This window comes from Galeopterus variegatus, unplaced genomic scaffold, assembly GCF_000696425.1.
Source record: "Galeopterus variegatus unplaced genomic scaffold, G_variegatus-3.0.2 Scaffold164, whole genome shotgun sequence".
In the NCBI taxonomy this organism is placed as follows: domain Eukaryota; kingdom Metazoa; phylum Chordata; class Mammalia; order Dermoptera; family Cynocephalidae; genus Galeopterus; species Galeopterus variegatus.
The window spans coordinates 561,960-589,093 of record NW_007726275.1 but is presented as its reverse complement, the minus strand read 5'-3'; the positions used below and the strand labels follow the sequence as shown (position 1 = coordinate 589,093).

The 27,134-nt window shown below is 58.1% G+C and overlaps 1 protein-coding gene across 2 annotated transcripts; it reads left to right on the top strand.

Annotated features, from left to right (window-relative positions):
* The first annotated feature begins 78 nt into the window (after positions 1 to 78).
* RASA4B (RAS p21 protein activator 4B) lies at positions 79 to 26,830 on the top strand. 2 transcript variants are annotated; one of them, XM_008594508.1, is made up of 21 exons: positions 79 to 144; positions 4,982 to 5,038; positions 6,414 to 6,527; positions 7,001 to 7,062; positions 8,122 to 8,251; positions 10,978 to 11,059; positions 11,580 to 11,711; positions 11,901 to 11,995; positions 13,204 to 13,321; positions 13,566 to 13,716; positions 13,957 to 14,021; positions 14,311 to 14,423; positions 14,633 to 14,825; positions 15,114 to 15,251; positions 15,843 to 15,987; positions 16,091 to 16,260; positions 20,029 to 20,166; positions 21,493 to 21,628; positions 23,111 to 23,231; positions 25,981 to 26,045; positions 26,189 to 26,830. In XM_008594508.1, the coding sequence occupies exons 1-21, from the start codon at positions 80 to 82 to the stop codon at positions 26,308 to 26,310; spliced, it is 2,412 nt and encodes an 803-aa protein (XP_008592730.1). In that variant the 5' UTR covers position 79; the 3' UTR covers positions 26,311 to 26,830. The 2 variants fall into 2 exon arrangements, with proteins under 2 accessions (XP_008592730.1, XP_008592735.1); XM_008594513.1 differs by lacking the exon at positions 20,029 to 20,166.
* Positions 26,831 to 27,134: the final 304 nt, after the last annotated feature.

Below are 27,134 nucleotides of genomic sequence, written 5' to 3'. Positions count from 1 at the left end.
AGTGCAGCGCCCGTCGCCCGCCGCCCGGGACCCCGGCGTCCGGCTCCCCCGGGCCAGGACCCTGCGTCGTGGACCCGCGATGGCCAAGCGCAGCTCGCTGTCCATCCGCATCGTAGAGGGGAAGAACCTGCCCGCCAAGGACATGTGAGCGTGGTCGGGGGTGGGAGCCCCAACTTACCGGGAAGGGGCGCTGCCCCCCTTACGCCTGACCTTTCTCGGTCTGCACGGCCCGCGCACTGAAGAGCAGCGGCGAGGGTGTGGGAGTGTCGCCGCGGTGGGGGACTGGCAGGGAAAACGAGGACAGTGAGATTTGCGGCGAGCACCGGACAAGGGGTGACAACAGGGGGAGAATGTCAGTGAGGGCCGGGGACGGGGGAGGGGGCGGGGGTCTGTAAGGAGGTTTAGTGATCGGAGAGGGAGGAAACCGCGGCTTGTGAGGGGAAGGGGCTTTGGTAAGGCAGGAGCTGCACCGGGGAGACATCGCAGGGAAGAGGTCTCGGAGAACTGCCCAGGCTGTGGCTGCAGGGGTCCGGCTTGTGAGGGGAAGGGGCTTTGGTAAGGCAGGAGCTGGACCGGGGAGACATCGCAGGGAAGAGGTCTCGGAGAACTGCCCAGGCTGTGGCTGCAGGGGTCGGTGCCCCCCTAGAAAGGACGAGTCTTCCTTGGTAGTTTCGGAGCCCTTAGTACTGCGGAGTGTGCACCTGAAACAAGAGCTGGGGCCCAGGGTCTGTCCCGGGGCTCCCTGCTGTGTGCTTGGGCGGGGAGGGACTGGCGTGAAGTCAGGACGCCCGGACCGATGTTAGATGGGGGCCGGGAGCCGGGTGGTAACTTGCTCGTGCCCTCGGCCTTGCTCGAGCCGTCCCTTTAATCCTCACAGCTACTCAGCAAGGCAGTTCTCATCATTTCATTTCTACAGATGAGGAAACCGGGGCTCTGAGACGCAAAATGCTGGCTCCAAGCGGTAGAGCAAGGCTTAGGTCTAGGGCTCCTAAGGTTTCAGGGGCCCCTTGTCCCACACTTCTCACTAGGTCCCAGGGCTGAGCTGCCTGACCCCTGGGCCCCCATCTTGGCTCTGTCACCAGCTTCCTCATATGTAGCCTCAGGCAGCTCCCTGCTCCAAAGCCGGTTTCCCCTTCTGTAAACTAGGGGTCAAATCCTTCTAGAGGGACAGGTGGAAAGCACAAAGCTTGGGGGCGGGGGTGGGAAGGGGAGCCTGGAGGAGGCATAGGGTTCAAAGTCTGCTGGGCTGGAGCCTCCCCGCCCCTGTTGCTCCTTAGCGGCCTCCCAGAAGCAGAGAAGTGGAGGATGGGGGGAAATGGGGGAAGGGGGATGGAGGGCAGGAGCGATGGGGGGCCAGGAGAGGGCATCTTTCTCACGCGCCCAGTGTCCCCTACGAGCAGGCATGCTTAGCATCATAAGCAGTTCCAGTTCGAGGCCCCCTGGGCCTGACAAGGCAGAGCTCAGCAGTTGCCATGGCAATGGGTGAGGGAGGGGAGTGGGCCATCTCAAGGTGGGTTTCTGTGCATGGAAGGTGGGGGTGGGGCCGGAGCTGGGAATGAGGTCTCTGGGGTAGGAAGGCAGATGAGCTCTGAGAGGGTCTCACCCCCGGAACTGGCCTCTAAGCACCCCCGCACTGGTAACTAGGTCATCTTGGCCTCTGGTTGGTGGCGGCTGGGAGGAGCAGTCCCCTCCGTCTGTCGCCTCTCTCCGCATATCCGCAGCAGCTGGCTCTAGTGCCTGGCTCCAGGCTCTCACCAGCCCAGGGCCGTGAAGCTCTTGGTTTGTGCCCACCTGGGGGCCCAGGTGCCCAGTTCCCTGGCCAGCCGTGCCTCCATCCCCGGGGGAGGGCTACCAAGTGCTGTTGGTGTGCTTCTGGGATCTCCTTCCTCACCCTGCCCCGCCCCTCACCCTGCCTGCCCTACTCACCTCTCCTTCCCACCGCTCCCTACCTCTCCCCTGCCTTCCCCTTGGTGGTTAGTGTAACAGCTCTGACCTGTCAGGCATCTCTTGAACCCAGCTCTCAACCCACCCTATAAGCTCAGCCCCACACTTGGGCACTGTCCTTCACAGCCCTGCCTTGCACATCAGGGGCCCTCTGCGTTTGAGCATTCCCCTTCAGAGTCCTCCAGAAAACCCCTGTTCATACTTCAGGACCCCTCTCAACTCCTCCTGAGGGCTTTCCCTGATGCCCTCGGGTAGGTTCTCAGCTCCTGTTCTAGCCCAGGTCAGCTGGAAGAAGCCCTTGATGTAGCGGTTGCTCCTGCAGGGGCTGCTTGTCCCGCCTGACTATGAGGGCAGGGACTATGACTTGATGTTCCTGGTGTCCTGAGGGACCCAGCCCATAGTAGAGGTGTTGAGGACCTTCCCACTTAATCCTCCTATTGGCTCTAAAGGTAGATATACTCAGTTTGCAGATGGGGAAACTGAGGCTCGGGACATGGAAGTCATTTGCTAAGATCACACAGCAGATAGATAGAGAAGTCAGGACTCAAACCTACTCTGCTGCTGACAGGCCAGGAATCCTAGCCCAACCAAGGTTGCAGGCTTGCTGTGGGGCTCAGGGGGACTGAGCCTCCCAAATCCCATGTAAAACACACAGGGATGGACAGCAGGGTTTGGAGATCACAGGAGGCCCCCACTGAGTACCACTGGCAGGGGTGGTGGCGAGCCCATCTCACTGTGCCTCACCAGCTCCAAGCCTGGGTCCCAAGCAGCATCCCCTCCAGCCGGGGCTCCTACACTTCTTAGCACGGGGAGTTCACCACCTCTCATAGTGGTCCACCATGACTGAGACAGGTCTGAGGAGGGAGCCGTCCTCACATAGCTGCCACCTGCCTCCCTGCCACTTCCATGCCTGGGTTTTTACTTCTCTGAAGGGCACACAGCACAGCTGCACTCCCACCACCAGCTTTCAGGGCCTGCCCGCCCCTGCCACGCTCCTTCCACTGTCTTCCATCCCTTGGTACCTGGGTCAGTTAGGAAAGGAGCGGAGATCACAGTGACCAGTAACCCACTGGCTCCCATGCCTAGTGGCCCTGGGGAGAGGCCCAGGACTATTCTGGGGTTTTCCTGATCCTCCCCCTCCCACAGCCTAGAAACTGCCAAGGCCCTAAATATAGAGGCCCCACAAATGACCAGATTGGGTCAATGGTGACTGGCTTAGGGAACAAGTGGGAGAGGGGACCGGCCAGGGTCCTCCCTTGGGGGGAGGTCACTGGGCAGGACACAGGTCAAAACAGCTCAGCAGGGATCATTGTTGGGCCCAGGTCCTTAAACTTGGCTTTGGCCCACTCTTGACACTGTCTCCTCCGCACCTCTTTGATCCAGCCACCCAGCCCATAGCTGTCCTTGTGCACTTGGGTTTTGGTTCTGCCTCCAGGCTTTTGTCCACTCCAGTCATCCTGCCCGTGACGGGAGCCCCAAACCTCATCCTCATTCATAGATTCATTCATTGAGTTAGAGCTGAGCAGCGAGCAGTGCTGGGCTCACTAGGGTGAACAGCAGGTTCCCTGCCCTGAGGGGCCCTGAGGCCAGGAGGCCCCAGCAGGGCAGAGGGGGCCCTGCGGTGGGGGACAGCCCCAAGAGGTCCCCTGATGTTCAGCTAGCACTGACCTCTCCCTGCGTCCTCTGAACTCCTTGTACAGATACACGTGTGGCTCCTGGGTCCTGCGGCCCAGTCCAGCACCTGGGCGCACAGGGGCCTGATTGCTAAGAAGCCTGGAGTCCCCTGGCTTGGGTTGGTGGGATGCAAGCTGGGTGTTCACAGGGGCTCCCTGGAGGAGAAGGCTGTTGAACGATGGCGGGGGGAGGGTGCAGGCAGAAGAACAGAGTCTCAGGCAGAGCTAACATGTACTGAGCCCTTGCAAGGGGCTGGCCCTTTCATATCATCCCAGGGACCCAGCACGGCTACCCTGTGAGCTGGGATTACAATCCCCACTTTACAGGTGGGAAAACTGAGTCTTGGCAGACATTTCCTGTCTGTGTCAGGAGAGCTTTGGGAGATGTTCACCCCACGTGGCTTCCTTGCCGGAAGAGCCCTTTTGAGAAGGGAAGCAGAGCTTGGAATTCCCCAGTCTCCAACATGTAAACAAACTTCCTTTCTGTGGACGCCTGGCCGGAGGGGCAATTCCAGGAACAGTCCTCATTCTCCCCTGCCTTTTTGCCTAGTACCAGCCCTAGGCCTGGCTGGAATCCCCTTTCAACCCCAGGAATCCCCCACCAAGCTGAGACAGGTGGAACTGAGCGGTTCGGATTTGCCTCCGCCAGTCCTCCCCAGATGGCTGGGAGCGCCTGAGAGCAGACTGTGGCCTGTGTTCGTTCGTTCATTCATCCATTTGTTCATCCACTCCTTCAGTACACAGTTACAGGAGGACCCCTGTCTTGTGCCACGCCCTGTCCTGGGGACACAGAGTGGCACCCATCCTCAGGTAGCTTGTAGTCAAGTCAGGGGTCAGGTGATGACAGTGCATCACTATGAGTACTGAATACTGGGACAGAGGGAAACATGCAGAGGGGCAGGTGGCGGCGAGGTCCCCTGTAGACCTTACTCCCTGTCTCGGGGGCAGGGAGGTTCCTTAGAGGAGGGGGTTGGGGACAGCAGGAGCGAAGGCTCAGAGGGGAGAGTAAGGGGCTAGACTTAGGTGTTGAGGGCCAGGGTGCTGGCTGCTTGCCTGGGGCTGTTGCTTGGATGCTGTTTTGGGGCGAGGCAGGGGTGGGATGGGAGAGGGCAGGGAGGAGGAGCAGTGAGCAGTGCCCCTGCCCCCACCCTGCACATGGAAGGAGAGCCTTGGTGGGGGTCCCTGCCTTCTTCTCACCAGGCCCCCAGGCTGAGGGTGGAGCACATGTTTTGGCCCAGGACATGGTGCCTCAGCCTTCACTCTCTTTTCTGGGGTCACTGAGGGCCCCTGGCAGGGGGCAGGAAGCTGCTCCAGAGACCCCTCAGCTGGCCTTCCCACCAGCCCCTCACCTGTCTGTCCTGCAGCACTGGCAGCAGCGACCCCTACTGCATCATGAAGGTGGACAATGAGCCCATCATCAGGTACTGCCCACCCCCAGGACTGAGGGAGGGCTGAGCCCCCTCACAGAGCCCCCCCTCTCCTCCCAAAAGATGTGAATTTTGTAGGGAGGGCTCAGAGCACCTAAGCCCCTGGGGCCCCCACTGTGCTGTGACTCGCCCACTAGGAGATGAGAAAAACCTACCTGTAACTGGTCTTGCTAATTACTGACCTTATTGCGCATCCAGGGACATGGTCAGGGGCCTCTCGCCTACCTACGTTCATCTTTACAACCCAGGAGAGATGGAGGATGATGGTGATGATGATGATGATTAGTACAATAGCGATCATTTATGGAGCTTTGTCTCTGCCAGGTCCCATACTAACCCTTTTCCAGCCCATTTAATTCTTACAATGAGCTAGATGCTATATCACCAAACCCATGTACAGATGAGGAAACTGAGGCTCAGAGAGATTCAGTAACTTGCTGAAGGTCACATACCCAGTAAGTGGCAAAGCCAGACTGGAACTCAAACCTGGCCAACCCCACAGTCTGCTCCTTCTCCCCTCCCTGCTCCCTGCTCAAACTTGGGCCCCTCTCCCTGACAGTCCCACAGTGATTGTCCCCCACGATGACTGGTCCTCTCCAGGCTGGGCATCCCCAGCCTGCACCAAGAAGGTCCCCTTCCCCTGGATGTCCCTTCCTTCATGTTCTCCATGGTCTCTGGGTAGAGTCTTTGCTGTCCTGTCCCCTTCCTCACCCAGGCCCCTGCCTCTAAGTTCATGGCCAAAGCCACTCTGCTATTCTGCCCACTGAGTGCCCATTGCTGACCACTGGCCAAGGCTGCCAGACTCCTGGTTCTTCCCCACCTGCAGGCAGGGCCCCAGAGTCTCTCCAGACCACGGACCCCCAGGGCAGTGGGCATGGTGGCTCTGATTGTTTCAGTACGGACAGAGAAACCAAGGTCACAGAGTGCAGATGGCCTGTCTAAGTAGTGGTCATGGTAAGGGTGATCCTCTGAGCCTTCGTCTGGGTCCTTGGGGGCTTCCACTTCCCCCACCCGCATGCTCTGCTGAGTCCCATGAGTTGAAGGCTCTGATCCTCGGGGGTTTGGCCAGAGCTGGGTGAAGCTGGGAGGCGAGGCTGTGGTCCCAGCTGTTCTTCTGTGTGACCTGAGGCCAGCTACTGCCAGCTGGGGTCTGTTTCCCCACATGTAAAATGGCCTGGTGGATGCAGCCCTGTGCACCATCCAGGGCAGAGAGGATGGGCAGGGAGTGAGGTTGGTGGTGACATCCAAAGGCACAGCGTGTTGTCACGGGGTGTGGGGGGAGATGTGAGGAAGGTGGGCTCCAGCCATGCAGCCCACCTTGCCTCAGCCCAGGGGTGGCCTGGCACATGTTGAGGGTCCTTTCCTGCAGGACGGCCACTGTGTGGAAGACCCTGTGCCCCTTCTGGGGTGAGGAGTATCAGGTGCGCATGCCACCCACCTTCCACGCTGTGGCCTTCTACGTCATGGACGAGGATGCCCTCAGGTGGGTGCCCCCTCTTCAGCTGGGCCCAAGCGTGGCCACCTGTCCTGCTCCCCGCCCATGGCACTGCCGGACTGCTGGCTCCTGGGCATCTTCTTTGTGGCCCAGAGGGAGGGGCGGGCCCTGAGCATGCGGGATTCACGGTGCCCTCGCCACAGCACACGTGGGTATGTGCGGGGATGTAGGCCCAGGTGGGCTATGTGTGCATGGGGATGTGAGCTATGAGATGGGCACCCAGAAAGCATGAACTGGGCATGCGTGGGCACCCATGTTGGTCCCTGTGCTGAAACACATGATGATTAGTGTCCAAGGCTACAGAAGGGATCTAGCCTCACTGGGCTGTGCTGCAAGTGACTGGAGTGTCAACCTTCCTGCTCTGCAGGAGGGGCCCTGAATGTGGTGGGAGGGGGTGCTGGGTTCCCAGCAAGTAGATGCTGCAGCCCTGCCCAGCTCTGACTCCCATCTCCACCCTCCAGCCGCGACGATGTCATCGGGAAGGTCTGCCTTACAAGGGACACTCTAGCCTCTCACCCCAAGGGTAAGGTCCCTGAGAAGGAGTCCATGGCTAGCACCTGCTTCCCCTCCCCTGGCCTCTCTCCCACTCAGAGACCTTCCCTCTAGGCTCCTTCAGGTCCCCTGCTCAGGGAAAGCCATTTCTCCCCTCCCCAGAAGCCTGCACCCCCTGCCTCTGTGCCCTGGGCCCATTCATCTTCCCTAGGGCAAAGAGGGGCTGCTGATGGTGGGATCTGAGGTCTCTACGGGCAGAGGGAGGGGCCACCTTCCTAAACTCCATTGCTGAGGTGTAGGGATCCCTCTTCCCAATGCCACTATGTCCTAAGCCTGAAGGGTTGGCCTGGAGCCAGTTCAGGCTGGGGAGCACTCTGGATTATTCCTGGGATGCAGACATTGTTTGGAGGTGTCAGCCCTGTCGCAGCCTCACTGCGTGACCCTGGGCAGGTCTTGCCTTCCCTGGGCTTCTCTGAGGATTCAGACCAGGAGCTCTAGATGCTCCAGGCTCTGCCACCTGAGACTCTGTGACCCTCTTGCCACCTCCCCGACACACACCTGCTCCTGTCTGTGAGACTGGGGCAGGCATGGGGCGGGGGGGGCGGGGAGGAGGGGAGAGGGTGCAGGTTCTGCTGACTCATGCAGCCTCTCAGTCCCTGCCAGGCCAGAGGCCTCTCCTGCCTGCAGCCCCAGCCAGCCTCTCGGGGTCTCTTGTAGCTTCCCCATCTGGGCCTCAGATCCTCCTCCCAGCAGCCCTAGGGGAGAGCCACTCTCTTCCTGTTTTAAGATGGGGGAACTGAGGACAGAGAGGGCAGTCCTATGACGAGTTAGGAATAGAGCATGGCACAATAGAGAGGGCACAGGCCTTGACATCACTGACTTAGATTCTAATCCCAGCTGTTCCAGCTGCTGCTGTTCAGCTTCTGAGCCTCAGTTTCCCACCTACCACTGGGGGTGACAGCTCCTGCCTCACGGGTGCTTGAGAAGATTCTAAGGGGATTACAGAGGGGCCACATGGTGCCGGGCGGGGCTCAGGGTGGAGGGTGTGGAGGGAAAGAGCCAGGCCTCTGGCTGAGCTGCAGCCCCATAGGTTTCAGCGGGTGGGCCCACCTGACGGAGGTCAACCCAGATGAGGAAGTGCAGGGTGAGATCCACCTGCGGCTGGAGGTGGTGCCAGGGCCCCGGGTCCGCTGGCTGCGCTGCTCTGTGCTGGAGGCCAGGTGAGATGGGGTACTGGGAGTGGGCAGTGGGGCCCATGGAACTAGAGAAACCCGCTGGGCAGAGCCTCCTCTTCCCTGCCCTGCCAGGCCAGAGGCCTCTCCTGCCTGCAGCCCCAGCCAGCCTCTCGGGGTCTCTTGTAGCTTCCCCATCTGGGCCTCAGATCCTCCTCCCAGCAGCCCTAGGGGAGAGCCACTCTCTTCCTGTTTTAAGATGGGGGAACTGAGGACAGAGAGGGCAGTCCTATGACGAGTTAGGAATAGAGCATGGCACAATAGAGAGGGCACAGGCCTTGACATCACTGACTTAGATTCTAATCCCAGCTGTTCCAGCTGCTGCTGTTCAGCTTCTGAGCCTCAGTTTCCCACCTACCACTGGGGGTGACAGCTCCTGCCTCACGGGTGCTTGAGAAGATTCTAAGGGGATTACAGAGGGGCCACATGGTGCCGGGCGGGGCTCAGGGTGGAGGGTGTGGAGGGAAAGAGCCAGGCCTCTGGCTGAGCTGCAGCCCCATAGGTTTCAGCGGGTGGGCCCACCTGACGGAGGTCAACCCAGATGAGGAAGTGCAGGGTGAGATCCACCTGCGGCTGGAGGTGGTGCCAGGGCCCCGGGTCCGCTGGCTGCGCTGCTCTGTGCTGGAGGCCAGGTGAGATGGGGTACTGGGAGTGGGCAGTGGGGCCCATGGAACTAGAGAAACCCGCTGGGCAGAGCCTCCTCTTCCCTGACCTCTACCTCCTGTCCCAGGGCCTCCTCCCATCCAAGCCTGCTCTCAAAAGCAGGGAGGTTTTCCCGACTCGAGGATGTGTCCTCCCTGCAGGAGGTAACTTCCCTTCAGGGGCATATGCCCCTAAAGGAAGGGATGATGTTCTAATGGTGGAACTTCAGGCATCATAGAGCAGTGGGGATTAGGGATGTGGGGGACCCTGAACTGTGACCCTGCAGCCCCGATGCACCAGTGGTAAGGCTGGGCTTCCCCTGGGTTTAACCCCAATATGAACTTGACCTGATGTACGTATGCATGTGTAGGTTCTCAGTGGAGTGGGGGCTGAAGATCTGCTGGAAATCTCTAGATGGGAGGGGTGGACGTTGTCCCTAGGAGGGACAGTGGCTTGGATGGCTCCATGGGCCTGAGTCACCTGTGACAGGACTACCGCCTGGCCCCAGGGTATTTTTAGCTGCAGGCTCCGCTCCCGTCTGGGCCTGGGTGTGAGTCATACCCATTCCATGAGAAGCGCCTTCCTTTCTGGCTCCAAACCCACCTCCCTAAAGACCCTCCCTGCCTCTGGGTGGGCGGGTGGCCCCCAGCCAGCCAGCACCTATGGAGCAAGTGGGCCCCCCACCCTGGGGTGGTTAGCCTGTGCAGGAGGAAGATTTCTTTCCTGCAAATGAGGGGTGTGGGTGGATGACGGGCAAGTCGTGCATTCTGTGGCTTCCCCAGCTTCATTATCTGCCCTGGGGCTGGGATGTGGAAGAGGCCCAGCCAGGCTGGATAGAAAAGGGCTGGACTTGGGTAGAGCCACATTCACGCCCCTGCACTCACTCACTGTTACCCACGATCCATCCCCTGCTCACCCGCGTCCTTGCCCTCAGCCCTGCCTGGCACCAGGCTGTCTGGGGCGTGGGCGTGCACATGTGTGCACACGCAATGCTGCCAAGCTCTGGGACTTAGGGGCTGCTTCTCCTGGGGGCCCACTCCCTCCCACAGAGATGGGAGACACCGAAGCATTTCTCCCTGGCTGTCCCCTCCCTCCAAGAATCTCCTGTCTCAGCCAGCCCTCTCCTCTTGAGGCTGTTGGGGACACAGTGGCCGGGCCAGTCTGGTCTCCTCTTAGCCAGCCCCAGTGGTAGGAAAGATATATGTCCAGGCCTTTCTTTGGAGTGGGGGACCCTTGTCCCCATTGTCCTTAGCAATGAGACTCTGCAATGGAATCCTGAGACAGCATCAGAAGCCCTGTTTGCTGCAGAGAAAGAAAACTTCCTCCTTATCTTTCTGGGCAGATTCTCCAGGCCAGACCTTGAAGTTGTTAGACAGTTTTGAGGGGAAAGAAAGGCAGGCACGAGAGGTATAAGACTTAAAATACGGAAAAAGAAAAGGGCAGAAAGTAGTACATACAGTAGCCAGGAGAAGGGTGGGCTTTGTTCTTCCACAAAGGCTTCTACACCAGGGTGCTGTGACCAGGTTTGGGCTTTGGAAAGATCCATCTGTGGAGAGAGGGAAGGTTGACTGATCAGGGCTATATGTCTCCCTCCCCAGGTATGGAGACATTATTGGGCAGGTCTTCTAGAACCCCCTTATCTCTCTTAGCCTCAGTGGGGTAGGCTATCTTCTCCCTTTTACTGATGAGGAAACCGAGGCCCAGAGAGGCTATCCCAGCTCTGGGCTGCCCTGGGAACAGAGGGCAGGGGCCGTGGCCTGGGCTGGTCCCCCGCTGCCCTTGTCTCCCCTGGCCCCTGGAGTGAGGTGCAACAGCTGGTCCCCTGCTGCCCAATCAGAAGGAGCTGTGGCTTCCACCTTGGGGGGTTCTTGGCCACATGGGGACCATGGGGTGATCACTGCGGGAACAGAGGCACAGGAAAGGGAGAGGCACTGTCTGCAGCCAGCCAGCTTGCCAGGGGCAAGGTGAGTCCAGGCCTTTCCAGCCTGGTGTGGTTACCTCACAGTGGTGACAGGTTGGGGGGCAGCCTCGGGTGACAAGTGGATGATCCACTGTACCCCCCACACCATCAGGGACCTAGCCCCGAAGGACCGGAATGGCGCATCTGACCCCTTTGTCCGAGTGCGCTACAAGGGCCGGACGCAGGAGACCTCGGTGAGGACGCGGTGACAGGTCAGGCTGGGACCGCAGTCTTACGGAGGAGGCCTGGAGAAGTGGGGCAGCCTTTCTGAGGGGACGTAATGGGTCCCAGCCCTTCTGGCCCCAACCCCTTTTACTCCTGGCCATGTGGGGGGTGGGAGTAGAGTGGGGAGGGGATCGGGACAGCTGGAGGGGGTTAATCCAGAAAGTCCAACAGTTCCACCCTGCTTTCCTCACCTCCAGGAAACAGGCAGGGTGGCAGGCTCAGTTCTGGGGGGGGTGCTGAGATCAGCAGTTGCTACCATTTCGTGGTGTGGCTTTGGACAAGTCCCTTCCCCACTCCAGGCCTCAATTTCCCCACCTGAGAAATGGGTGGAGGCTTGGACAGGAAGTTTTTGCCAGGGTTACTGCAGAGCCTCTGAGGAGAGGAGTTTGCAGGGAGCCCAGGGGAGGTGATCGGGGTGGCTCTGTCCTTAGCTGGGCCAGGGGAGCCCCAGGGAGTCAGTCTCACCCCCTCCTGCTCCTTTCTGGACAGATTGTGAAGAAATCATGCTACCCACGCTGGAATGAGACTTTTGAGTTTGAGCTGGGGGAGGGGGCCACAGAGGAATTGTGCGTGGAGGCCTGGGACTGGGACCTTGTCAGCAGAAATGACTTCCTGGGCAAGGTGAGTATCCCACCCTACCCCCTGCCCACACACACACACAGGCTGCACCTGCTGCCTTCAGCACCTGGTCTCCATCCCAGACATCCCACCCTTGGAAGGTACCCCTCCCCCTGAGAGAATGGTACTTGGTAAGGAAGAGACCTGAGTGTCTCAGCCCCAGCATGATGCCTCTGTCTGCCCTGCCACCAGGTAGTGTTCAATGTCCAGAGACTGGGAGCAGCCCAGCAGGAGGAAGGCTGGTTCCGGCTGCAGCCCGATCAGTCTAGGAGCCATCAGAGGGATGAGTGAGTGCCTGGGGCTTGGCAGCCCTAGGTTCCCTTCAGCCCTTGCCCACCACGCTAGATCCTCCTCACCCAGGCTGGGCCCCACCTCCTCTTCCCCATGGTCCTGCACCCAGCCCTGCCCTCTGAGCTTGGAGGCGCTACAGGTCTCCTGCTTTTTGCCTTCCGGCAGTTTCTAGAACAGGCCCTCAGACCCTTTCCCTTTAGGAGTTTCCCTGCAGACCTCAGACCAGCGTTCAAGTCCTGAGTTAGTGTCCTTGAGCTCTGACTCCCTCCCTGAGATTCTCCAGGAACAGCGTTGCCAGGTGAAAGGACACCCAGTGAAAACGGGATCTCAGATAAATGACAAATATTTTTTCAGTATAAGAATAACCATGCAATATTGGAAACATACTTGTACTAAAAATATTCCAATTTAACTGGGTATCTTGTGTTTTTGTTTGCTAAATCTAGCATCCCTGTCTAGGAAGCCCTTTGACTTGTGGGTTCCCACCCCCTTGGATGGTTCAGCTTTGCCTCCTAGCAGAAGGCTCTAGACCCTCATCCCCACCCTTGCCAGGGCAGGTGGCTGGTGCATGTCCGGCATCAAGGCATTTCTGTAGAACCAACCAAGGGCCGTCTGGACAGCTTCTCCTCAGAGTCAGGCTTGCGTGGAGTAGCAGGACCTCCGGAGCTGCCATGCTGTGCAGAGGGTGGTAGGGCCTTAGTGAATGTCAAGTCTTGGTCAGCACCCTCACTGGGAGCAATCAGGGCAAGGCAGCTTGGAAGTCAGGCCTAATGTGGTAAGTGGCTTAATCTGCTTGAGCCTCAGTTTCCCTGGCAGGTTGTTATGAGGGTTGGGATTTGCTCCCAGTGTCAAGTATACTCATGAAGGTACTACTATCTGGCAGTTTATGGACTTGAGTTCAGGGAGCCCAGCAGGCCTACATGGGTCAAACTTGGGGTCCACAGGAGCTGGGAGGTGGCAGGGAGCCAGGCCTCAAAGGCTTGGTGTTTCCATGAGTAGTGAGGCAGGAAAGGCTTTCCAAGCAGAGGACAGCACAGGCACAGCACAGGAGGTGGGGCAGTGCAGGGAGCCCACCCAGCACAGCGGAGGGCAGGAACAGAGGCTGGGAGGCTGGCCCTACAGGGGAGACCTGAGGCAATGGGAGGGGGCACGGCCTGGGGTGACCTGGGTCCCTGGTGGAGAGGTCACAGTCTGCCCGTTCCAGGGGCAACCTGGGCTCTTTGCACCTGGAGGTTCGGCTGCGGGACGAGACGGTGCTGCCCTCCGCCTGCTACCAGCCCCTGGTGCAGCTGCTGTGCCAGGAAGTGAAGCTGGGCAACCAGGTCAGGAGCCCTGGGGGAAGGTGGGAGGGTCCAGTGACAGTAGACCTGTCCTCCCTGTCCTTCTAAACCCATTCTGCAGAGCAGAAGACTGAGTTCTCAGGATGGCTTGGAGCTGGCCAGTTCCCAGGGCCCTGCCCCAGGCCATCCCTTGGGAAAGCATCCCTTTGCCCCATCATGCTCCAGGTCCCCATAGTGGATGATTATTGTATCTCCAAGCCCTGCCTCTCCCTACTACCTCCTGCAGGGCCCAGGGCAGCTGATCCCACTCATCGAGGAGACAACCAGTGCCGAGTGTCGCCAGGATGTGGCCACCAACCTGCTTAAGCTCTTCCTGGGGCAGGGGCTGGCCAAGGACTTTCTGGACCTGCTCTTCCAGCTGGAGCTGGGTCGCACCAGTGAGGCCTGGGAGGGAGCCAGTCCTAGGGCATGGTGGAGGAGGGAGTCCTCCTGTAGGAGGCTGACAGGTCAGATAGAAGGGAGGTGTGGGAAAGGGCAGAAGTGGGGCAGTGGGTTGGGAGGTGGCGAGAAGGCCCTTTACTGAGGGGCCAGCTTAGAGCCCCCAGCCCCAAGGTCCTCTGTTTTCCTCCCCCAAAGCCTTGTCCCAACCCCCTACCTGCTGGAACCTCTGCTTTTAGGTGAGGCCAACACCCTGTTCCGGAGCAACTCTCTGGCCTCAAAGTCCATGGAGTCTTTTCTGAAGGTGAGTTTGTTTGCATGCCATATTGTTCTCATTTTGTAGATGACAATACTGAGGTCTAGAAAGGCCAAGAGCAGGGACTTTAAAGTGTCCTCTCTCTGCATCCAGGGCCCTTTAAGGCTAAGAATTTAATTCATTCATGGAGAAGCAATTTGTTCAACGGCCCTCCTTGTGCACCTGGGCTGATACAGCAGGCAGATGGTGCGGGGGTGGGTGGGGAGGCCAGCGGCTGGGATATATTAGGCAGCTGGAGGTGGGACACAGGACCAATGCGGCTCGCGGTGGCCCCCAGGTGGCTGGGATGCGGTATCTGCACGGTGTCCTGGGCCCCATCATTGACAGAGTGTTTGAGGAAAAGAAGTATGTGGAGCTGGACCCCAGCAAAGTGGAAGTTAAGGATGTGGGGTGAGGCCTGGGGAAACCCCTGGGGATGCAGCAGTGAGGGGGCGGAGGTGTTAGGCCCTGTCTGCAAATATGTGTTTATGGTTCTTTCTTCCCGTGTCTGTCGTTGCCCTGCCCACCTGTGTGTTGTGTCTAAGTCCGTGTCTCGGCTCTTGTGCCTCTGGGAGTCCGTGACCACGACCGTCTCTGCCACTCCGCCCGTGCCCACGCAGGTGCTCGGGGCTGCACCGCCCACAGACCGAGGCCGAGGTGCTGGAGCAGAGCGCGCAGACGCTGCGCGGCCACCTGGGGGCGCTGCTGGGCGAGCTCTGCCGCTCGGTGCGTGCATGCCCCGCTGTGGTGCGCGCCACTTTCCGCCAGCTCTTCCAGCGCGTGCGCGAGCGCTTCCCCAGTGCCCAGCACGAGGTGCGCCTAATGCGGGCGGGCCCCGGGCGGAGGGAAGGGGAGGGCGGGAGTTCGAAGCCCATCCTGGATAAGAGGAGTGGTGCGATGGGGAGAGGCTGGCGGGCACGCAGGCCTGGGGGAACCTAGCCTCGCTCTCTTGCACTCCTCCAGAACGTGCCATTCATCGCCGTCACCAGCTTCCTGTGGAGGTCGAAGCCCATCCTGGATAAGAGGAGTGGTGCGATGGGGAGAGGCTGGCGGGCACGCATGCCTGGGGGAACCTAGCCTCGCTCTCTTGCACTCCTCCAGAACGTGCCATTCATCGCCGTCACCAGCTTCCTGTGCCTGCGCTTCTTCTCTCCCGCCATCATGTCGCCCAAGCTCTTCCACCTGAGGGAGCGACACGCAGACGCCCGTACCAGCCGCACCCTTCTCCTGCTGGCCAAGGTGCGGGCCTGTAGGCAGGGATGGGATGCCCGGCTGGGTGTTGCACAGTGGCCCTTGCCTGGACTGCAGTCTGTCCCTGACTGGCTCCTGCAGGGCCTTGCAGCAAGCCCACTGATATGCTCATGTGGGCACTGCACTTCACAGTTTGCAACGCTTTGTCGTGGTCATCTCAGCTGAGCCCCATCCTGTAGATAAGAGAACAGGTCTGCAAGGGAACGGAGTGACAGGGCCGTACAACCTGTCAGTGGTGAATGGAGCCTTCCAATCCAGGTCTATTTACTCCCAGGCTGTACCTATCTGTCCGGTACCAGGCTGGTGCTGGGGTCCCCAGTGCAGCAGTCATATTAAACCTGCAGAGGAAAGTCAATAGGTTGGGCCCAAATGGTCTCAACTATCAGGTCCCAAAAGGCTGCAAACGCCATGATCCATCCATCCATGATCGCCCCTAGAGCTGGGGTGGGCCCGTGGGCAGGGCCTCTGCCATCTCTGCGTCTATCTCTACAGATGGTATAACAGACTGGCAGGAGTTTGGGGTGCATTGGCCAGGCCCCTGACCCAGCAGAGCCTGATCCTTCCTGCTGTCACCCCCAGGCGGTCCAGAACGTGGGCAACATGGACACGCCGGCTTCCAGGGCCAAGGAGGCCTGGATGGAGCCGCTGCAGCCCACCGTGCACAAGGGCGTGGCACAGCTGAAGGACTTCATCACCAAGCTTGTGGACATCGAGGAGAAGGAGGGTGCGTGCGACCCCGCCCACAGCCGCCTGTCCGCATTTGCCCCGCCCACAGCCCCGCCTCCACTCACTGGCTCTCTCTTCGGCTGCCTTCCCTGGCCCCGCAGAGCTGGAGCTGCAGCGGACGCTGAGCTTGCAGGCACCGCCCGTGAAGGAGGGGCCGCTCTTCATCCACAGGACCAAGGGCAAGGGCCCCCTCATGTCCTCCTCCTTCAAGAAACTCTACTTCTCCCTCACCACTGAGGCTCTCAGCTTCGCCAAGACGCCCAGCTCCAAGGTGGGTTAGGAGGGAGGCCGGCAAGAAGGGCTCCCTGGAGGCACCCGTCCCCTTCCTTGAAGCCCACCCCAGGGTCCACGGAGCAGAGAAGAAAGCCAGGCTAGGACCAGGCTTTTGGTGTCTGCAGTGCTCGTTGGCTACAAGGTTACTGGAGACCTTGATGGAGGGAGAATGAAGCCTCTGCCGAGGGCGCCTGGGACACAGTGGCTGCAGTGTTCAATCCTGGCTTCTTGGTCAGGTGCATGGGGTGGGGCTGACAGGTGCTTCCAGGGGACCAGGGAAGCAGAGAGGGGGTGAGAGTCCTGACAGGAGCCAGAACAGGCATTGAGTGCTGGTTTCCAGCCCTGACTCAGCTGTGTGTACGTAGAAGTGTCTGTACCTCTTGGTTTCTCAGCCTGTGAATTGGAATGATGGTTCCTACTTAGCGGCTTGTGACCTTTCAAAGTGTCCTAACCCAGGGCCTGAGACCTAGTACCATTTAGGTCAATGGTATTATAAGAGACACTATATCTGGCTGGCCATGTAGCTCGGTGGGTTAGAGTGTGGTGATGATAACATCAAGGTCTAGGGTATGATTCTTACACTGGCCAACTGCCAAGGGAAAAAAAAAAGAAAAAGGCACTACATCCCCAGGACTGGGGTCCCACAAGCTCTCTTCTCCCAAGAAGACCTGAGGATGTGCTTCTTTGATGGACCTGCTGACCTTTCGCTGGGCTGACCTGATCCCCACCCCCCATTCAGGCTATGGGATGGTCTGCTAGGGGAGCCCAACCCTGCCCCGAGCAGTTGAGAGTGGGCTGGGGATAAGCGAAAGAGCTTATCACACCCCTGTTCTCAGGGAGCCAGCCACGGGTTCTACCAGATGAGTGGCCCAGCCTCTCCCCCGCCAAAGATCCCTCAGATTATTTTTATGCATCTTACCCATCAGGACTGAAAGATTTTGCCACTTAGGCATTTAGTTCTAGTCCCCATTTTTGTCCCTTGTCAACCTGTAACAGCCAGTCAGGTGGCCTGTCCGTCTGAGACAGTTGGGGTCACCATTGTGATTTCCACCCTGAGCAGGGCTTCTAGCCTTGGTTGGCCTCTGCCCCATCAGGGGATGCCCACCCTTGTCTTGAGGAGCTCTGCAGTCGGGAAAGTGTTCACAGTCCCCGTCATGGCCATTCTGGAGAGTGCCTGCCGTGGCTCAGGTGTCTGTCGTCTTGCTCTCCAACCTCGCCGCATTGCTGGTGTTATTCCCATTTCACAGAAACCGAGGCTCCAAAGTGCAGAGGGACTTGTCCAAAGTCACATAGCAGGTTGTGGTGGAGCTGAGATGTGTGCTCATGTCTACCTGATTCTGCAGCCTGGCCCTCCCCAGGACACCACTGCTTGCCAGTTGGGAATCCCAAGATTGTGTGGTAGCAAATGGCAGGAGGGAACCAGGACCCGAACAGAGGCCTGGCTAGTAAAGACTGCTAGAGTGAGGAGGAAGGCTGGGGCAACCAGGGAAGAGGCAGGAACCCAGAATCTTCCTCCTGGAAGAGTCAGTATATAGAATCACTGAATCTTAGCACCAGGAGGGATCTCAAAGATCATCTTGTCCAACTCTGTCTGGGTCACGGATCACCTCTCCAGGATCCCCAAAAGACCGTTCGCATGCTGCTGCTGATGGGGACCTCACTGCTCATAAAGGTAGCCGCTTCTGTCTTTGAAGCTCTGTTAGGATGTTTTTTACCTTGAGCCGACACCCGCTTCCTTGTGGCTCTTTTCTGATCTTTGCTCTGCTCCTCTGCCCTAACACAGCAGGAACCATAAACTTAAGTGTGCTCTCCTAGAACCCCCACCTCCCTGAGCTCTTTAGCCATTCTACTGGGAACGGAGGGCAAGTCTCTTCTCCATCTTCTTAGCATGTTTTAATTTACCCAGTTTCCTCATAGACTGTGGCATTCAGAACTGAGCACAGCACCATGCATGTTATCTGAACACTGAAGAGCAGACTGTCACCTCCCTGATTCTGGTCACTATACCTCTGTTAATACTGCTTTCGTTCATCCTTTTTCCCTTTGTTAGTACATCTCTCAATAGATTTTTACTCAATTTTCAGAATCTCAAGTAATTTTTATTTTTTTCCTTCAGAGAAGAAAAAACAAACTTGAGCAGAGCTTCATATTTATTCCTCTTAAACTTGATCTTGTTTAAATCAGCCTTTGGCTCCAGCTGTCTGAGATCTTTTCCAGTTCTGAATCTGAGCATGACCCTGGGTTCTTCCCCAGGTCACTGATAAACCCAGTACTCAAGGGCAGATCTTGGGGCCTGTTCCTGAGGCTCCCCCAGACGAGGAGGACACAGTCCACCGATAGGCACTGTCTGTGGGAGCCCCCACATGCTCCTGATTTTGTGACTTAGCTGCAAAGGAAATATGCTTAGCGGGGGAGACCCCATGACCACCCCCTGTGAGCACAGCCTCCCCTTCCAGCTGCGACCTGTCATCTCATCACCTGGCCCAAAATTCCTCAGGGCTCAGTTGTTGGCACAATTTGCCCACTGCCCCTCCCCACCCTGGGAATCGCAGCTGTATCTGCCCAGCTCTGGCCCTTCTGTGCCTGGTTTTGGGGTTCTGATGTCATCTGATGTCTTGAAGTCAGCACAGTTTCTCTCCCACTTGTTGCTCCCCCGCAGTCCTCATCCCATGCTGGGCAGCTGCCCCTCCTGTCCCTGCTTGCAGCACTCTTCTCAGCCCACCTGGTCTGCAGCAGATCTCCTCTGGTCCTCACTGGGGTGACCCTTCAGCCCAGGCCTCCCACTTTCCAGCTTCATTAGCTCTGGGCAGCTGCCCGGCCCTCAGGTCCCTTCTGTGTTTTCTGCAGCCTTGGCAGAGCCTGATTACTGGACAGAGCCTTCTTTCTGCATGTCTGGGCCACCTCGTGTTCCTGGGCATTGCACTGTGCCCTTCCATGGGCATGTCCCATGTCCCTCTGTGCAGCAACGCTCCCCCGCCTCCTCTCTGCCTTGTCTGCAGCAGACACACGCCAGCACAGGCAGTGAATCCTCTGGCAGAGAGTCCTGCCACCTGCTTTGTCCTTTGACAGATCCCACTCTGAGGCAGCTCAAATGCATGTCCCCACTCCTCCCAAGAGGTGGCACTGCCCCTGCTCTGATTGTCGCTGAGGCCAGTGGGGGTGGTGGGCTTTACATACCTGGCTGGGAGTGCAGGCATGATCCTGAGGGCCATGGGGACCAGTCATTTGGATGATGCCCTGCTGAGTTCTGATGAGAGAGTATCCAAGAGGCAGGGAGAGCCGGGGCTGGGATGTAGATTTGGCTTTAGCAGGTTGGGGGCCCTTCAAGGACGTGGGTATTTTAGATCCAGCTATTCTCTTTGTCCTATTTGTGTCTCATCAGTTAATGGTGGGAGGAGGGAGGAGACGGGGGATGGGATATGACTTTTAGAGGCTGGGAAAACAAAAGCGAGTTGGAAAATTAATAGTGCAGAGGCACAGGGCCTGGTCCACAGCAGGCATGACTTTGTAGCCCAGGTAATGCTGGTATCCAGACTATTCCAAAACTCACACTTCCCAGGCCTGCTGGGAGCCCCTGATAGGCCAGACTGCACCTCTCCCAGCTACTGGGTCCTTGGTCACCATCAGTCTGTGCTCTGTCCTGACTGAGGTCACTCACAGAGTAGGCTCCTGGGAGTAATAGGCACTCTGGGTCCCTCACGATAACCCCTGGTGCTGCGGAAAGGCAGGCTGAATCCCTGAGACTCCCTTCCCCTGCCTGCCCCAGAAAAGTGCGCTCATCAAGCTAGCCAACATCCGGGCAGCAGAAAAGGTGGAGGAGAAGAGCTTCGGCAGCTCGCACGTTATGCAGGTCATCTACACAGACGACACTGGCAGGCCCCAGACTGCCTACCTGCAGTGCAAGGTGAGGGCCCTGCGGAAGGGGCAAGGAGGCACCTGCCAGGAGGGGTTGCTGTGGGAGTCTGCCTGGGTGGGCTGGAATGAGGAGGGAGGGAGTCTCCCACTGCCCATGAGCCACATCAGGGACAGTAGGGTGTGTCCGATCTGATGTCAGTGTGCATATGTGCGTGCGTGCATGCGTGTGTTGTCCTGGGGTCTGAACACCTGGCGGGCCATGTCCCGTGTCTTTCCATGGGCACCCAGGTGTAGGTCTGTGTTTGGTCCAGTGTGTGAACAGTGCGTCCCTGTGATCTGAGCTTGCACGCTGCACCCATTTGTGGGAAGCTGTATTTCCAAATATCCGAGCTGCCACCTGTGTGTTTCTGGGTATGCATCAACATGTAACAGGGCTGGCCAGTCAGCTTGCTTGGCTAGAGCACAGCGTTATAACAACACTGAGGTCATGGGTTCAGATCCCTGTCCTGGTCAGCTGCCAAAAACAACATATAATAATCACACGTTGATGCATATGCGTGGCTCTGGGTGCGTGCTCTTAAATACCCTTTTCGTCTGTTCGTTTATTAACCCATTCACTCATGTAAAAAGTATTTTTTATACAATTGAGCATCTGCGAGGTTCCAAGCACAATTTCAGGTGGGGGTACAGTGGCAGACAAAGCAGAGCCCCTGCCCTCGTGGAGCTTGTATCTTAGAGGAGAAGATGGGCCAATAAATAAATATCGAAAATGCCAAATGGTGATAGTGTCTCGAAGGGAAGTAAGGCAGACAGAGAGGGAGGGGACAAGGTGGGTGCAGCAGGAAGGGGTGCTGCTTCGTAACAGGTGCTCGTAGAGGGCCTCTGATAGGTGGCATTTGAGCAGGGACATTGTGAGGGGGTGAGCCAGATATGTATCTGGAACAAGTAGGAAGGTTGAGGTTGGAGTGGGCTTGGCTTTTTTCCAGGAATGACTGTCCTGGGCTGGGGTGGGGAGGAGGTTGCAGACTTATCCCACAGGGCCCTGCCCTCTAGGGGTTCCCTTTTGGGTCAGAGTCTAAAGTCTCAGGGAAAGAGTGGTGATAGCTGGACCACCACTTATAGTTGGTAGGTTCTGGAATACCCAAGGGCATGGCTGAGGGGCCAGTGGCAGCTGCAGTCCAGCCACACTCTGCCAAGCTGTGTGCCCGGGCTGGGCTGTGTCCCTCTGGAGGAAGGGCAGCTCTTCCTAATTCACTCAAGCTGCTGAGTGGGCTAGTGGGGAATGTGGCATCTGGAGTGGTCCAGAAGCCCCCGGGAGGGCTTCCTGGAGGAGGTGACTCCCTAACGGGTCACCCTCCCCCCATGTCCCCTGCAGTGTGTGAATGAGCTGAACCAGTGGCTGTCTGCACTGCGGAAAGTAAGCATCAACAACACTGGCCTGCTGGGCTCCTACCACCCCGGCATCTTTCGCGGGGACAAGTGGAGCTGCTGCCACCAGAGGGACAGAACAGGTGGGGCAGAGGCCCGGGTTTGCACTCTGTGTGTGTCTGTAGCAGGGCCATGGCTGGGAGATGGGGCACTGAGCCCTGCCTCGCCATCCTGCTTGGGAAGTCCTGTGCACCCGTGGGAACCAACCCGAGGAAAGCCGGCCCCTCCAGGTGCTCCGGGCAAAAAGGGTGCTGTGACCAGGTGGGAAATGCCACACGATACGTGTGATGCACGAGAGTGAATGCTTGAAGGCTCTGAGGAGCTTGAAAATTCGCCAGAGTCCCATTTCTAATGCTGGTTAAGCCAGCACTTCTCAAACTCATTTGACAGGGAACCCTAGGGAGCCCTGCTCTTGCCCAGTGAGCTTCTTGTGAAATCCGTGTTCCAAGGAACACACTTGAGGAATTCCCTGCTAAGGAGGCCCGAAGAGAGCCCCCAACTCTTCACACTCCCATGCTGGCAGCCTGATACTGGAGCCGGGGGTGGGAGGGGACCCTGGGCCTTGGGCACTAGAGGGACACCAGAGAGGAGCTTCCAGAGGGACTCTCGGTGACGATGGAAATGGTGTATAACCACATTGTCCAGTATTCCAGCCACTGCCACATTTGGCTACTGAGTACTTGAAATGTGGCTGGTGTGTAGCTGAGGAACTGAATTTTACATTTTTTAAATTCTGTGTAATTTTAATTAACCGAAATAGCTTCATGTGGCTATTCATGTGGCCTAGTGGCTAGCCTGTTGGACATCACAGTTTTAGAACTTCCAAGACCCCATCCCTTATCCCCCTGCTTCAAAGTAGACTTGGCCCCCAGAGCCTGGCCTGGTAGAAGCCAGCAGATCCTGACCCACTCTCTCTAGCCCAGCCCTCAACTTTCTGTTGAGCAGTGGGAGGAACTGGTGGCTCTTGGTAGCTCTTTACAAGGACATTGCTAGCTGTGACTCGATCTGCTGCCTCTTGCAGTAACCGTCGCAGTGATACTCTCATTATTGATGAAGTGGGGCTCACCGTGGCCCAAGAGGCAGGGCCTGTTATCCCATTGTCCAGGGGAGAAACCAAGGCTTAGAGAGGGCAGATGACTCAGCTAAGGACCTTAAGCCAGCAGTGGCAGGACCAGCTCATTCCAAGGCCCATCTCACCATGACCTTATAGTTCCAGGCTCCTCCCTGCTTCCTTCCAGGCAGCCAGCATTCCAGAAGGTTATCCAGCCCATCTCCCCCCACCACCTCGAGATTGCATCCCGCACAACTCCCACACTCTGTGGTCATGTGTTGCATGGTCTTGGAGCTGAACCCGAGATGAGCCACTGCCCCCAGAAAGATGGGGACCCACAGGCAGGGCCTGGCCAGTCTCACCAGGCTGTGCTCCCAGCCCAGCCCCACACTGGGGGCCACTGAGTCCATTCCTCTCCCTCTCCAGGCCTTGGTTTCCCCATGTGTACACTAGGAAGTTGGATATGGTAGTCCCATAGTGCCTGCCCATAACTCTGATCTTTTTCTGTCCCCAGATCGGGGCTGCGATAAGACCCGGTCCCGGGTGACTCTGCAGGAGTGGAATGACCCTCTCGACCATGACCTTGAGGCCCAACTTGTCTACCGGCACCTGCTGGGTGTGGAGGCCACACTGCGGTGAGGGGCCGTGCATCCCACACGGGAGAGCCAGTGCAACCCAGGGGTGTGTGCCAGACCAAGGGCTGGAGCTGGGATTCGAGCTTGGGGCTGCTCTGTGGCGCCTGGCTCCCCTCTTCTAATCAGGCCCAGCACCTTCCCACCATCACAGCCATGTCTGGGGAGGGCACCTGGACTGCTCTCTGCCACATGAGGCCAACTTAGGTTGGGACAGAGGCCCCGAGGGTCAGGGCCCTGGCTGCTTCCTGCCCTGGGCTGCCCAGCCTTCACGCCTGGCCATCTCTCTGAGTTCCTTGGCCATCTCGCTAACTCAGTGGTTCTCAGCCCTGTCTGCAGCTTATAAAAAACAGGATGCTTTTAGCAAACAGGATCTCTGGGCCCCATTAACTCAGAATCTGGGAGTGGAGCCCAGCCTCGGAAGTCTTTAAGATGGTCCCGTGCTTCCTGAGAGCTCGGCTTCCCCTGAGCCCACTCAGGAGGGGTCTTTTCTCTCCCACACTCCTTAGCCCTGGGCTAGCTGGGGGCAAGGTCTTCCTTGTTCCTCATTGACTCTTCCAGGGTTTATCCAAAAAACAGGATGCTTTTAGCAAACAGGATCTCTGGGCCCCATTAACTCAGAATCTGGGGGTGGAGCCCAGCCTTGGAAGTCTTTAAGATGGTCCCGTGCTTCCTGAGAGCTCGGCTTCCCCTGAGCCCACTCAGGAGGGGCTCTTTTCTCTCCCACACTCCTCAGCCCTGGGCTAGCTGGGGGCAAGGTCTTCCTTGTTCCTCATTGACTCTTCCAGGGTTTATCTCTTCCCTCAAAACCCTTCGAAGCTCTTGCTGTCCTGCTAGAAGCACCTGCTCCTTTGGAGCTGCGGTCACCAGCAGCCTCTGGCCACTCTGTGGCCACCTCTTCTCTGATGGTGTGACCTTGGCTCACTGCACCCCCCACCTCCGATGCCTACTCCTGTCCCCTTATTCAGTGATTTCATGCTCCACCTGGGGGGTGTGTGCACCATCCTGTGCTCTCTCCGTTCCACCCAGCCGGACCCTGACTCCCATGGCCACGCCCTAGAACTTGACCCTCCCCCCCCTTCTTCATTTGCTTCCATTTTAACTTCATGTGCAAACTCATTTAATATCTATAACCACTGAACCAGGCCAGTGCTCTTACTATGCCTACTTAAGCCAGAAAGTTGCAGAGTCAAATTTGAACCCAAGTCCCCTGGCTCCAGGGCCCGTGGCCCTAAACACCACACACGCTCCTTTGAGAACCCCTACCTCCAGAGCTGCTGCAGCCACCCCTCTTCCCACTGCAACTCACTTCCTCTGGATCCAACACCGACAGACCTTCCCACCTGCCAGCACCTCTAGTCCACTGACCCAGCCGCCTGTCCAGGGTCCCTGGCTGTTAGTTTCCTGTGGCTTCTCTAACAAATTACCACACGCTTGGTGGCTGAAAACAGCACAGATTTAGTCTCTTATAGTTCTGGAGGTCAAAAGTCCAAGATGGTTCTCACTGGGCTAAAGTCAAGGTGTTGGCAGGATGGATTCCTCCTGGTGGCTCTAGGGGAAAATCTGTTCCCTTGCCTTTTTCAGCTTCTGGGAGCCACTTAAATTCCTGGGCTCAGGGTCTCTTCCTCCATCTTTGAAGTGCATCATCTCAGCTTCTGTCTTTATGTCATCATCGTCGTCTCTGGCCTTCCTGCTTCCCTCTTGTAAGGACCCTTGTGATTATGTTTGTGGCCCCAGGTGTTCACATGCTCATTCTGATTCAAGTCTTTGCTCAAATGCCACCTTGCCAGAGAGGCCTTCCCTGACCACTGTCACTGTCAGACCACATGGGACGCATCGCCCTCTGGAGCTGTATAACCTGTGGTCTCATAGTTCATGTTGTTTACTTTTTTCCTGCCTGTCCCTTGACTATGTTGTGGGCACCACAAGGGCAGGACTCTGGTGTTCTCTGCTGTAATCCAGTGTTAAGGACAGGGCCTGGCATATTGCAGGCTCTCAGGACGTGTTGGGTGGGCAGAGAGTGGAGGGGAATGACATCTGAGCTGGTCTGTGAGGTTTGACAGGGTCTCACACAGGGCGAGGCAGGGAATGGTGTTCCAGGAAGGGGCAATGTGAAGAGAAACAGGAAAGGAAGCCGGGCGACCTGCTAGGAGGCATCCGAGGAGGAGGAGCCTGCAAGGTCTTAGCAGATGGACACGTCTCTCCCAAAACAGACCAGGGAGACAAAGGGCTGAGCTAGGAGAATTCCTAAATAAGGAACTTCAAGCATGAGATCCACCTGGCTGCTCATCCTCCCTCTGTGTAAACACACAGAATGGTACCTGAAAGCGCCGGGATCTTTGGTGGACCCCACTAGGAGCTTAGAAGGTCACTGTCTCCTATCCCATAAGAAGGAATTTCATTCCATGGCCAGTTAATACTAGGGGACTTTGAGGCCCCAATTGGCTATTTTCCCACGAGCCCTGCAAAATAGGAGTGACGTGGTTGGAGCATGGTTTGCAAAGGGCCTTCTGGTTGACCCACAGTGATGGATGAGGAGGAGCAGAGGCGGTGGCTGGAAGGGTGAAAGTGGAAGGTGACCAGGGTTCAAGACTTGGGCCATGTCTCTTCCTCATAGATTGGGAGAGCCAGCCCCCAGAGCCACCTCCAGCTCAGGAGGCCCATTGGGCCACCAAGCCTTCTCAGCAAGGGTACCAGGAGCCCTGGCAGGGTGGGTTGTAGCCACTGGCCCTCACTCTGTCCTCCCCCACAGGGAGAAGCATCGGGAACTCAGTGGGGGCACAGAGGCAGGCACTGTGCCTGAGGACCCTGGTGAAGGTAGGTCCCTCCCACTTGGGACTCCCTCAGTGGCCTGAGCCCCCTTCAGAGATGGATGGGTGGGGGGTCCTCAGGCCCACTCCCTGGGGCCTCCTGGCCTTCGAGGCCCTGCCTGCTGCCCTCATGGCCACATCTGCCTCCAGCCCCCAAGGACTCACTGGCCCAGCTGCTCCAGGTGCTGCAGGACCTCCGCGAGGCCCATAGCTCCAGCTCGGCCAGCCTCCTGCCCTCAGAGCCCAACTGCCTCCTAGAGCTGCAGACGTGAGACCTGACGCACACTCCCATGCTGAGCTCCCTGCCAGGTGCTTGGAGACCCCCAATGCACTCTGGGCCTTCACTCCAGCCCCCTCACTGGGGTGCAGAACCTAGGTCTTTCCTGGGTGGAGGGAGTGGGGGTATCCAGCAGCATGGGGTTCCAGATGTCCGTAGCTGACAAGGCTTTGGCCCATTGTGGCCAACCTGAAGTCTTTAGTGGACTTAGGTGGCTCCCGCTCCTCTGTGAGGCCTGGCTGTGCCCTGCAGCTCCTGCAGCTGTCCCTGCCTCTAGCCGTGACTCTCCAGGGACTCTCCTCTTCTGCTGAGGACAGATCCAGCCAGAAACCACCCCTAGGGAGGTCCATGCCCAGGTGGGCCGGCCTCCTGGGCCCCAAGAGCAGGCTTCCACCCGAACACCCCCTCACTCCCGGCTACCACCCCACATGCTCCCTTCACGGCCTCTTCCTGTGTCCCTTGGGTGGGGCACTGTGGTGCTCTGCTGCTGACAGTAAACCTGCTGTGACTGCCAAGGCTCTGGGGTCTTGTGATGGGGGTCCAGGGAGAGAGTGGGCCCAGGGGGACTCCAGAGGCTGCTGGTGCGTGTGGCCAAGGACAGGGCACCAGCAGAGCCTCTGTGCATCCCCAACCCCACTTATTTGCTTCCCCCCATATCTGGGGCCAGGAGCTCCTTTCTCCTTGGCCGCTGTTCCCACCACATTCCTGGGTCCCACCCCTCCATCCTGCACAGGCTATGGAGCCCAACAGGTCTTACCAGCTGTTCTTTCCTTGAAGCAACCTCCAAACCAGCCCCTTGTCCTGAAGACTGCACAGCAG